Below are 13674 nucleotides of genomic sequence, written 5' to 3' on the forward strand. Positions count from 1 at the left end.
AAAACAGACAAGTGCTAAAAGCCCAATGTGAGGATCTAATCAGGTGGAAATGAAGCATTATCGCTGCACATCCAGGCTTGAAGACCGATTTACAGGGACTTGAGAACCTTCAATTAGCTGAGGTGGCCCTCAGATGGACAGAAAACCCTCTGACTGAATTCCCAGATCAGGTGATGCAATTATTGTAGTGAAAACACAAGTCAGCGCCACAGCCACTCACACATCAGGTCTCAGGACTTGGTTAAACTGGCCAAATAGTTCCGTATATAAGACATGATGCTAGTTGCTGAGTAGATAAGGGAGAAAGCAGAGAGAGAAAAAGGAAACAAGGAGAAGAAACAGAATTCCTGCTTCCACGTTACACATTCCACATGGGGAGACAAAAGCCGTAAGAATTGGGCAATTGAGTGTCAACGACTATACAAGTCGGTCCAGCCTCCACGACCAGCCAACACCACATCTGTTCACTTTAGGTCTTAACTCAGACCCTTCAGGTTTGCTCTTCTTCCATTTCCGCTTGGCTGCCAGACTGATATTCGTAGAATAAAGGTCTGATAATGACATTCTTCTTAATAGCTTCACGTGATTTTTTTTTTTAAATTAAGAGCTGAAAATCCTTACTATCCATACACATGACTACTTATGATTTAAATTCCCAGCAGGCTCTTTAGGCTTATTGCTCACCATTTCCCATTTTTTTTCAGGGCACACCCCATCTTTCCTGAATGGAATTGCAGGCAGCATCTGTCTTCTGAAAATATCCCCGAAACTCAACGTCTGAAAGTGAGAGAGACACCAGCCAGCAGAGGAGCTCCGACGGGCGCCTGCCCTGGGAATCGGGATCACTGAGCCCGTCTTCTTTCCAGGGGCCTCTGTTCCTCTGCCCCAGAGACAGGAAAGACGGTGGGGAAGCCCCTCTCTTTAATCTGAACCCGCCCAGGACAGACACGTGGGGCAGAGCCATGGGAAGGGACTGGGGAGACTAACCTCCCAGCCGCCACAGCAGAGGCCACCATGAGGGGGGCAGCTGCTCTCCTCCAGGCTTGGTGACCCCCATGAGGTGGCCACAGGTGCACCTGTCTATGGAGGCGGGGGGCGGCAGGGAGATTGGGCCAAGCTATGGGAAGAGATGCTCACCTCTGCTTGGACAGGGGAGAAAGGACAGTTTTAGACCCAGAGTTGGAGAACCAATGCATCTCTGCTAAGCACAGTGCAAGCTTAAGGGGCCCTCAGGCCCTATTTCCGCAGCCTAACCTTTCCCTGCCCCCGGGCCAAAGCCTAAAATCCCTGCTCCCCAGGCCACCTCCCACAAGTAGGCATGTAAGATACACAGATGATGAAAGGAAAACAGGGATTCAGTGAAACCGAGTATCTGGAACTACAGAATATCCTGTGCTTGTGGTTTCTAGACAATATTAAGCTTCCTTTCTGCACACATGCTATCCCCTCTCTCTGCAGTGCTGTCTGGCTCCAACCTGCTCTTGACTGCCCAGCTTTGGGAAGCTTCCAGAATATCCTAAGAGGCAATGAGTTGGCAATGGGTAGTTATGGGAACCAAAAAAGAGCTACTACTTTAAAATGCAATTAGATGAACGGTTCTTTAAAACACAGAGTTCCTCCGCTGCACTGATACATTTTTCAGCCACTCAGACATAAGAAAACCAAGGCAACCTGTAGATACTAATAGAATAGATATCAAAAAAGCACAGCCCTGCTCTGTAATTCTTCTGCAGCTGAGCTGACTACGGCACCATCAGTTTGCATGAGAATGGTGAGTCCCTTTGGTATCCACACTGCAATTCCAGGTAGAAAAATCAGGAATGTTAGTTTAGCATGTTCAGATTTTTGAAGTTTATTCTTATCACGTGTGGCAAGTCAAGACACACATACACAAAAGATGAAAACAAAGTTAAGAAAGTATTATACCTGTGTCAACATTAGTACGTGCCTAATTGCTAAGAATTTATACATTTATTAATGTATGTCTTTGGGAATCCATAGTACAATGCCTAATTGCACAGCACATATGAATGAGGATAATACATAGTCTTGCCAAATTTGATGACACAGGCCAACATTTTCGTTTTGGGAGATGAATCACACTGCCTTCAGTTTCAAATGTTTATTATTTTACATAAAACTTCTGTGTTTTCAGACGATCTCTACTGAGAGAGTCACATATCACTCATACAATGATAGAAATGAAAAATCAGGAAGGCCAAATAGGCCCCACAAAGTGAAAATTTTTATGAACATTCATCAGTTAAATTCCTTCATTTTCAAAAGATGAATCAGAAAATGCCAGTAAGTTGTATGAAATGACTTTTATTCTGATTTTCTAAGACCAATCAGCATGGATTTATGATAGAGAAGTCAAAATCAAGCAAAAGAAAGGATAATAAGGAGCTTATAAAAGTTCAACTCTGATTCTCAGCTGGGTTACTGGCAATGACTTTAATGACACTGACAATTTTTAAATTGAGCAGTGCATATTTTGAACCTCTGGGAGGTTATAGACCTTATTAATCAGCTCACAAGTTGGGCCTAATGTACATCATTAAAAAAAATTTGCTCTAGGATGAAATTACCATAGAACTGACATAATCATTAATGCAAATGCCAACAAACAATAGGTTTCCACTAAAACTGATGACTGTGCATATAGGTGCACATGGAGAAAAACCCAAGTTACACCAGTTTTATCAAGTGCAAAGCAGTGGGATGAACACAGTGTCATCAGCTACCTAATAATATGGGATACTTAAGACATGCTGAGCTTTGAGTCAATAACACTGGAAATTAAGTACTCCTACATAGCTTAAAATTTCAAAATTTACCATCCAAAAATGAGAGAAATTCTCAAGAATCAAAAAGCATGTATTTCTTTACCCTGATGTTAAAATAAAAGACTACAGGCAATTGTGCAAAAGCATCCTTCTCTTCCATTAATTCAAACTTCCCTGAGGGAGGGAACAGTCACACATATTTTTTGTCCCCTGTCATCTCAGGATAGTGGAATTAGTGGAATATTGGAAGACGTTATGATCTCTGTGGTCAGCAATGGGGGAGGCATGTTCAGAAAGGACTACACACACAGGTGTGTGGGTGTGCGGTGAGGTAAACTGTGTAAGATGGTTACTAATGATTCAACACTACTTGTTATAGAGTTTGTATAATACAAGCAGCACGTAAGTAACACTGTTTTGATTAGACATCCAGTAACATGGAGTTAGTGTTTTCTTGAGAAATAACTTAGTCCATGGGGGAGCAATAAAAACGAATTGGTCTCTGGAACTGGTCTGGGATTTTCTGGTCAAATTTCCCTTCTGTGGGACTAAAGTCCCTCTAACACCACTGCATAAACTTATTAACTCTAATCAATGGCTCCTGAGTAAGTCAGACTAAAATTCATATGTACTTTCCACAGTGCAACAAATAGAACTTAAAATGCAGTATAATTCCTGTGAAAAATCTGTGTCAAGAAATTATCTTGCTCAGTATTTCAGTGCTGCATCAGAGAAGAAATGCAGCTTGTCCAGTGAACGTGGACACCAAAATTGGGTAGTTTTGACCCTTATACAAAGAAAGGCCAAGAGTTTCACTAAAGGGGGGATGGGGTGGAGAGCGCATGGCTGTGCAGCTCGGCAGTTACACCACTTCTAGGCAAGTTATATGAGCTCTCTGGCCCTTGTTTTTTTATCCATAATATTAAATAATAATGATGCCATCTTTAACTTCGGGAAATCTGTGGGTAATAATGAAATAATGTTCAAAAAGGATGTGGAATGATGCCTATATACAGTAAGGACTTAACAGAAACTGTTGTTTTAAAATAAAAAGCACGGCTGGAAGTGTGGTCCACATATCTTCCCCAGGTGCATCACCTGCAGTCACTGAACCCCCACTGAATATCCATGACCTTGAACTGCCCGAACACCTTTCCCCGAAGTCTTCCCTTTACCATTTAACTGGTCTCCTTATTTCCGATCCTATCTCCAAAATATCTGACCCTCAAGCTCCCCGCCATGTAATCGCTTCAGACCCTCGTTCTCTCCCTCGGGCTGCCAGAGTCTCCCCCCTTCACTACAGCCCCCCAAATCCATGCAGAAAACTCTTCATAAAGCCCACATTTGATCAGAGAGGCTGCTGAATGGTTTCCCCCTACTGCCCATCTGGACCTGGTATGCCGGGCCCAGCCCTTCCGTCCACCTCTTCTCATTACTGGCCCGCCTTTCTCCAGCGCCAAACTTCATAATCTCCAGAAGGGCAGGCCTTTTGGACACACTGCTGTCTTTGGTCTCATGCCCTGGGAGGCATCTCCACTTTCACTGGCTTGAGAAATGTCTATTCGCCCTTGAAGAATCAGATCAAGCTCACTCCTGCATATATACATACATGTATATGTATGTGTGTGTGTGTGTGCGCGCGCGTGCACACGCGTTGGGTGGGGGAGGGAAGAGGGGGCTCATGACGCAGGGCCCCCAAACTCAGATGAGAAACAAATTACAACCGCATTTCATTAACCTTTACCGAAATTTGGCATTTCCCTCAATTATGAATGTCGGCAATGAACTACTGACAATAATAGGAATCACGTATTTTCAAGTCACATTATAATAGCGCAGAAATTACAAAATATAATTTACATTTACTGTGGTTTTGAAACTTATGCTATTAGCCCTGCAGCTAGATCTCTCAGTTACTGTGTTAATAAATAAGTCCATACATTACCATGTAACACGTTTATTTAAAAAATACTTAGGCAACTGTATTTCAACATAACTGATTTCCTTTGTACTCTTATATAATTAATTTTTTTGTAGCTAAAAACACTACTCTAAGAAGGGGTCCAGAGTAACAGTGAGGCGAGGCCTGCCTAGGTGCAGGGCCTCCCGTGATGCCCGGCAGGGCACTGTGCCGGCCTGCCCTGCCACGCCCACCGGCCTTTATCGCGCCCCTTCGCAGTTAGTCATTTGCATCTTTCTCCCTCCTAGCTGTGAGCGCCTTGCAGAGTAAGGCTTCTTTTTTCCTCTTTAATCCCACTATCCCCTGACCCACTGCAGCTCTCTGCAATGCTTATTAGGAATGAACTGACTACACTGTATGTAAATATTTTTTTCTAACATGCTGTGTGGTCTTTGATTTGCTAAACTGTGTAGACTCATACAATAATCAGTTGCTGATTGCTTCTAAAACCAGGTTTCTTAGGACACACGATTTCAGTTTTCTAGTCATCTCCTTTACTCATCATATAACCCGATGTTGTATTCCAAAAGGCATGTGCCATACTATATTGTTTTTTTATTTACTTAATATTAAGGAAACACCGTCTTGTGACTGCAAAGCAACAATCTAAACAGTTCATTGAGGCATGCCCTGAGCAATGTCTGCTTGCACACGCCTAAATTGCTGTGTCTGCTAGCATGCCTGCAAAATGTATTGCTAATCATGCTGTAGACATGACTCGTTGGAAAGGCCAGGCATTTCGAGGAAACAAAGGCTTGGAAGCTTCCCTTATCCTTGGCCATTTTATAGCAATGAAGCGTGGCCAAATTTTATAGCACATACACCTAAGTTCTGGGATGAGAAGCATACTAAAAGCTTCCTTCAGTCAGCCTCATTACCTCCCTTTCAAAACCAACATCCATCCATCCGTCCACCCACCTGCCCACCCATCCGCTCTGCCAACCACCTAGTCAAAGTAAGAGTTGGCAAAGTCAGGTTCACTGGAGATTCTTCTGACCAGGCTGCTGTCCTTTGCTGGGTTGGGGGCAAGACTGGTCCACAGCAATAGGTCTTACCCCACCTCCCAGACAGGGAGAACATGGTGGAGGCTATAAAATATGCTTCGCAGGGTGGTGGAAAATCCTTCAATTTAACAAACCAGAGTGCCTAAAGGTTAGTACCTGATTGTTTCCACCAGTTGTTTAACATCATGATTTTTAAGTAGGTGATCTTCATTTTATTTTAAACTTAATTGGAGAACACGTAAGCTTTTTAGAGCCTCACTTAGTACTGATTTCACCTGTAAAGTTTCCTTGGGCATTATAGTAAGGAAATACACCAGTGGCTATGATTACACACTGTCACGGGGTAGCGTGTTCCTGCTGTCCACACAAGCAAAATGGGGCTGACACTCTAACGTGGAGTGACTCGAAATGTCAACAAAACTGGAGGTGGATTGTATGTAGTCATTGCAATGACGAGAGTTCCAGAATTAGACTATAAGTCTCTGGAGTTATCAGAGATACAGGTTGTTCCCTTTACCTTTTTGTGTTGCTTCAAACCTAAATGGACAGGTTCAGAAGAGCTATTCTCTCTTTTGAGTTCAAGAAAAACGAAAGTGACATTTCAAGTAAGAGTCTAAGTGACAACAAATGTACAAGGCGCCTGCTGTGTTTAACCTGAAAGCAAGGGGGTCTCCAGGTTCTTATCCCTGAAACCCTGTTTCTAAGAACTGGATATAGAGCAGTTTCAGACCCCTGGGCGCCTCTCCCCTGAGCACCACCCTGGCCACATGCACAGCACCTGTGCTTGAACGCCACCCCACCCACCGCCCAGCCTGGTCTCTCCCTGCAAAATCTCTCCCAAGTCCCTCTCGGCTGTGCTATCGAAGCTGCATCCCTTTGGGCCAGGGCCACGTTCCTTTACTGGAACACCTTTCGTCAGCTTCTGTCCTTCTCTGATCAGTTCTCCACTCTGCAGCCAGAGTGATCTTTTAAAAACACAAATCTGATCATGTCATTTCATCTTACCACCATTTAAAGGCCTCTCAGTATTCTAATCTGCCCCAAGTCCTCCCGGTTTATGAGGTCCCAACACGGTCTGTCGCTGGACAGCCGGGCTCCCTGCACACCATCCTCTGCTCCGACACGGCCTCGCTGGGACGCTCCTTGGCAAAGCCACTCTCCTTGCTGAGGGCCTGTACACACAATGTTCCCTTTTCCTGGAATGCTCTTCCCCACTCTTTGCACAGCTAAACTAGAGCCCTCCTTTCCGTTTTTCTGGCTTCCCAAGAAGCACTTCCTGACCGTGGAAAACACACGGTCTGACAGTGGGGGACTTGCAGGTCCTTGGCTAACGGCCTCAGCATCAAGATAAACAGGTCACGAAGAAGTCACTGACTGAGCCCCGTACGTCGCCAACGTCCTCCCAGAATCCCTTCTACCATCTTCTTAACCAGGAGTCAAATTCGGCACCGAGTAAGTGCCAGCAAAAGCATACAGTTATTTGGAGATGAGGATACATGATCAAGTTATGTGGGCTTTTTGTTTCCACTCTCATTTTCCCTCCAACCAATTTTAGTTCTTCATCTGAAGTAGGTCTGTGGATATTATTCAGCAGCTACAACATATTTTTCCCTGTGGTTTTAGTCCAGGCAGCTGCCTCTCTCTCTGAGACACCTCTAATAACTTGTCTCCCCACCTCAACATGTGACCTCTGTGTGCCCCCCACCTGCCAAAGAGAAAGCGTAGACCTGGTCAGGTCGCTACCCCACTTCAGACCCCTCAGTGAGCCCATGTTCCGGGCCTGAAATCAGACTCCTTCATGTCCCCTCTGAGGCTCGGCATGATCTGTCTACCCAACCAGCCTCCTCTTAGTTTTCTCTAACTGCATCGGCGTGCTTCCCATTCCTGCACCTGCCAAGTTCCTCACAGCTCTGCACCTGCTGTGTCTTCTGCCTGGCATGCTTCTCTCCGGCTTTCAGAGCTCAGTTCAAACATCTTATCCTCAGGGTGGTAATCTCTGAAAGATTACCCAATGTCCCAATCTCATCCCCTAGTACAGGCTCTAGCAATTGTAGCAACGGCTACAGTATTTATTGAGCGCGCATTTTATGTCAAGCCCTGTTTTAGGTGTTTCATATATTTATTCACCCTTACTATAACCCAAGAGTAAGTGCTCCATAAATATTTTTAACTGCATGGATGCATGCATGGATGAGATGAGGTAAGGTGAAAACCAACCCTAGGGCAAGGGTACCATGAAATTCTAGCTGTAAACTACAGGAAATATAGGTCCACTTTGAAGGGTTTCATGACAGTTATTTGCATATCCTGAGATCACATTATAAATAATAAAATGTCAAGGATTTGAGGGAAGTGTTACCTAGGAAAGATCTGAATCCTCAAAGCTTACAAGTACTTAAAAAGAAAATATGTTTCGTTATACATTATGTTATGTTTAATTATACAGTATATTAATATCATTTGGATACAAAAGGGATGGTGCATTCGTAACTTAAGAGTATGGAGCATGGAGCTGAAGGATACATTAGGAGCATTTCTGCGGGTTCTTACATGCGTACATGACTCAGAAGGACCCTCCACTCGAGCTACTTTGCTAGCCGCAGCTGCAACCCCTGATAGCTTGTATGCAGGTCCTTAATACATTCATTTCACAAAGATCTAGCCAGGCCTTAGGGTAAAATACCAATTAAAAATTAAAGTATTCTAAAATGGGGAAGTTCTGGCAGGAAATTATTTTGGGTAGCAATGTCTTGCATTCAAAGTCTTCAGTGAGCCCCAACCTACAATGTTTTCGGCCCTCCTTACAATAGAGTCTGCTACACAATCAATATTTACTGAATTAAAATAAAGGAGAACCACTGTTCTTGAACCATTCACTTGCTTAAATCTTCCATCCTTCTCTGGTCAGAATGGATGCACAGTAGTCACTCTAGTCGACAGATTTTGACAAGTGGAAGTGCTGAGCCCGTGCGCACAGGTGTCTGACTTGTATTAGGCAGAACGACATTTCCACCAATAGTACATGATGTTCTTGAGATAGACATTAAACCAAATCCCCTTTTTAATCTCTTTTATTTGCTCAGTTTCCCTATATGGGTTGAAATCATGCCGCCTACGTGTCCAGCATAAACATTACTCACCCTAAGGTACTTCCCAAACGTGACTTTTCCATTTACCTTGAAGAGGAAATGTATACAGATAATTCTAACCAAAACAACAACAATGCCAGTAAGGGGGCTGCAGGCAGAATTTATGAAATCACTCAGACTATAAATACATACTGTCAAATTCCCACGAAGCCTAGTATGTCATTCTGAAAGGAGACAGACGAATAAGTCATCGTTTTTCCTACTCACTAACTCCCAAAAGACAGCGCAAATTTGGCTTTTTTCAAAACTTGCTGCCGTTTTGGGGTGAGAATAAAATTAGGCTCTCCCCCTTCCCTTCTTCCATTCTAATCTGGTTTTGAAATGTTGGGTAGATGACAGCAACTGAGGAGGAGCAGGAGTACTGATAGGGTGATGACCATAAGTGGCTGTGCAAGGAGCTCTACTAGGGTAAAAGTATTTTAATTAAAATTTTGAAAGTTGGTATCAGGAAAACTTTTCCATCATATAAATCATTAAAGGTTAGTCATTCGTTTCCTATATCAGAAGCTCATGAAACCTTTTTTCCATATGTTCTGGCTGACCTTCTGCCTTTAATTAACCTGACAATGTATCTTATTTTGAGTTTAAATTGTTACATCTAATTCAGACATCAGATCTAGAGAGTATTCCATGTTGCTCAAACAACACTAACTTTTCAATCATTTGTTAGAGGTAACTGTGTTAAAAACATCTTATTTAAAATATCCATCAAGAAAACAAAAGCAGAGCATGCAGAGCATTCTGGTGAGGACGCTCTCATCTTCCCAGCAGCTGAGGTGGGATGTCCAAGGGTGCAAAGAGCACTGCATCCAGAAATAGTCTGTGCTGAGTTTAACCACTTCTTTTAAGACCCCTTTAAGTCTTCTTTAGAACAAGATAAAGACTATAAAAAATGAGTAAGCCAATAAATTAATAAATAAATAAACCTATCAGGAAGAGATAGGAGAAACGATAACTGTTTATTTCCAAAAGCAAGTGGATACCACAATTTGGGACCAGAGAGGCATGATAATAATATCTATCTTTCCCATTGGTGTAAGTAGAAGTACCATAATTACACGCTCAAGAGGAAACTCCACGTGGATTCCAAACAGAATTTAGTATATCAATGTGATGTTTAAATTTCATATTGGAGTGTCTGACTAAAATCAGAAAACTAATACATCATTTACCCATTATTAATAAATTAATAAAAATATTTCCCCATTGACTTGAGATTTGTGTCCATCTGGCTGAGCCTGAAGGAATGCCACTTTTTGTTTTTAAAGCTAGGTCTTGTTCCATCCTTATGTTTTAAGATTGCTAGCCTTTTCCAACACTAAAATGAAATCATAAACTTGAAATCCTGCCACCAAATATATTAATTGATCTGCTTACTCAATCTTTAATGGATTCATTTGTGCATTTTTCAGTCCCTCTGTCTGCCCACCTACCCATCCAGCCGTTTTTCCATCCATCTATCACAGAGCATGAGCATATTAGACTTAATGAGCTCTTAAACTTGCACCTCACCATTAGAACATATTTTGTTCTCCTTCACCACCTCTTCTACCTACTAGTGCTCTGGAAGAATCCTAAGAGTGAGAAAAAACTTTATTTTCTGTTTAAATGAATGAGGGGATACCTGTGGAACTCAGTGAATATTAATTGTTAGACTCTGAAAATTATAATCAATTCTAGCAGACATATACACCATGGAAAAGTTTAATTACTGATAAAAGTTATTGATTTTACCTGGAATGTAGATGTCAGTCATATTTGATCTAAAATAGTTTTACAATATTCCTGCTCAGATTCTGTATCAATCCCTATTTTTGATTTGCAGAGAAACATCACCCAAGCTGTGTCTAACAGCTCACTTCTCCACGTGCACACACACCTGCTCCTGCTGTGCCTCCTGCCAGGGGCCACTCCCTTCCACCCTTCCCATCCTCTTACTGCCCCCACACCCACCACCATAAGCAAGCTCCGACTCATTCTCTCAAAGTTTAGAAAAGTTAAAAGCAAACAAAAAAGTTAGCGGAGTTAAGGAAGGGGACCGTTACAAAATCTCACCTGTAACTTGTGCAAGTGGAGTTCTGGCCTGATGGAGCTATCGGTTTGAAGGCGATGCGAGGGGAAACCTGGGCTGACAGCAGAAATCCCAAAGCAAGAATAATGAGTGCTATGGTGGTGCCTAAGGGAAAAAAGTTATTATTATTATTATTATTATTATTATTATTATATATCATTATACCAGAGAACAGCAGACAACATTCTTTCAAAGCAGACTTATTGACAAGACATAAGTCTTACCTTGATCTATCTTCACTGGATTAAAATAACTTCCATACACACACACACACACAAAAGTTATCAGAAAAACTCACTAGTACATTTACTGTGCAACATGACAAGAGTGAAATTCAAAGCAAATCGATTGGCTAGCTAAGCACTAGATTGGTAGTGATTTTCTTAAAAAAAAAAAAAAACCCCACTTTGGATTACTGACAGTCGCAAAATGAATTAACATAACCAACGTTACTGAGTGTCTAAGATGCCAGAAAGCATGAAAGGCAACAGAATTACACCCAGAGTTCCCTTCATTGCCAGGAAAATTGTCCTAATGGCATTTGATCATGTAAGGCCCAAATCAGTAAAAGTAACAAGCTGAATATCTCAAAAGCAGTTGGAAGAGCATTTTTCCTTAGAGAGGAGCATTTTTTCCCAAGATGTTAAGGTGCCAGGAATTATGTAACACATGCATTCATTTGTCTTCCCATTTCTACTTGGAGGTGGAATGTGTCTTTGATTTTAAGGTACAGGAATACTGATTATGTACATCACTTAGAAGGCTCATGTTTTCCATTTGTGAGAGACATCCTGACAGTAAACAAGTAAATAAGAAAGTTTTCAAATTTCTGACTATTGTTCCAGCCATTTTGAGGATAAAACAAAAGGAGACATCAGAAGAAAAGAGAAAGAAAACATGACTGCATCAATTTGTACCATTTACTTGAATGGGGCAATATATTTAAATATGGAATTTAGGGAGGGCATTTTCATGGTAGTAAAGCTTTTACTGGTTAAACTGGGAGGTAATTTAAGATATAACTAAAAATATTATTAATGGAACAGATAAAAGAAGAGCTATAGGAAGCACATGGATTATTTAAGAGCTGAGATTATAGAACAGTTAAGACATAGGGGGTGAGTCAAGTTAAGCAGTGTGGCTAAGTCCGCCGTTTATTGATTCTGTGACCTTGGGCAAGGCACACGACCTTCCCAAAATTCAGTGTTGTCTTCTACAAGGTGGGGCTCAGTGAAAACACTTACCTTGCAGAACTTCAGTGAATTTTAAATATAATATTTAAATTTAATATTTGAAAGATTTTTGTAATGCTATTAAATTTTACTGTCCTATCACTATGATCAGAAGCAGCTTACTTTCAAAATTGCATGAAAAAAGACTGAAAGAAGGGGAACCTGATGGGAAGACGTCTGATTCACTAAACTGGACCCCAAAATCATAAACCTAAAGTTAGTTTGTTGCTCCTCGTGGGCTTAAAATTCAAACCAGAACTAAGAAGAGTTTGAGGTACTATCTTTCTTAAAAGAATAGTAAGCCCTGAGCTGGGAAACAGGAAAACCTCTGTTTCTCAGGAAGAGAGGAGGCATATTAGGTCTGTTATAAAAATTAGCCCTCTCCCCTCAAACAAACAAAACAAGCCATGAATAGTACTGGTAATTTGTCCATCAGAAAACCTGGATTCCTAAGTATTTTTGCAAATTACTTCCATAGCATTTGTTGTGGGGTAGATTTTTTTTCCAGCCAGAAAACTGATACTTTCAGGTGTAAAGGAAATATGACACTCTTCTTTCATAACGCTTATTAAATAACCTGTTTCCATGATAAAATGTAAACTCTAAGGTGATATAGCTTGTACAGACTCACATATGCCTAAGTCTAATACCTGATGTATAGCACACCAGTAAGTACCGGTTGAGTGGATGGACCAGAGTAACACAGATTTTTTGCAATATTGAATATTTTTGAAGAAAAGAGCAGCAAAAAATTCTGAAGATGATCAGCCATTAGGTTAGTAGGGAATATATCCTAGCTGAAATTCTGTTAGGACATTCTATTTCTCACATATATCTCTAAAAAAGTCCAACTAACATGCAAAATATCTGGATACACAAAATTCCTACATAGCTGAAAACTTACCCTTCTTAAGCACAAGTTTATTTTTATTTCAACTCATTTTGGATGGAAATCTTTTACAAGTCAGTATTGTATCTTTACCTTCTTTTATTATAAACAGTACTATTTCTCAGTCCTGGTTTTCTACTGCAAGCAAATGCTTGGGATGAAGGTTCGCCTGCGAATCGGTCTCCAGAAAATGGAGATGAGATACTTGAGTTTTAAACAGCCCCACAGGCAGCTGTGAAGCACGGACAGGGTAAACACCCTCACGAGATGGTAAACTCCTTAAGGGAAGGGGTGCCATCTTAAATGACTTGATGCATGGAATTCATTAAAATGATCACCTAATTCTGTCTTTTGCTCTTAAAACTACTCGAATTACCATTTGCTTTCATTGAACAAGTTCCAGCCCCTTGTTAGTATTCAAAATCATCACAGTTGTCAGCTAACTCACCCCTGCTGCCCAGATTGAGTCCAGTACAGGAAGGCCTCAAATGAGAGGCTCTTCTCTCACCTTGTGTGCAGTTTGGGCACACGTGGTGTATTTTAAGAGAAGAGTATCTCTTGAGCCATGACATGGTTACATTTT

General features: G+C 41.5%; 1 protein-coding gene across 1 annotated transcript in view; it reads right to left on the minus strand.

Annotated features, from left to right (window-relative positions):
• The window catches only part of SLC2A13 (solute carrier family 2 member 13), a 243588-nt gene that overhangs the window by 69827 nt on the left and 160087 nt on the right, over nucleotides 1-13674 (minus strand). Inside the window, exon 6 of the mRNA XM_036889418.2 lies at nucleotides 10955-11075. Within this exon, the coding sequence (XP_036745313.2) occupies nucleotides 10955-11075 (121 nt within the window). The remainder of the gene's footprint in view (nucleotides 1-10954; nucleotides 11076-13674) is intronic.

The sequence above is a fragment of the Manis pentadactyla genome, chromosome 14 (genome assembly GCF_030020395.1).
Source record: "Manis pentadactyla isolate mManPen7 chromosome 14, mManPen7.hap1, whole genome shotgun sequence".
Taxonomy (NCBI): Eukaryota; Metazoa; Chordata; class Mammalia; order Pholidota; family Manidae; genus Manis; species Manis pentadactyla.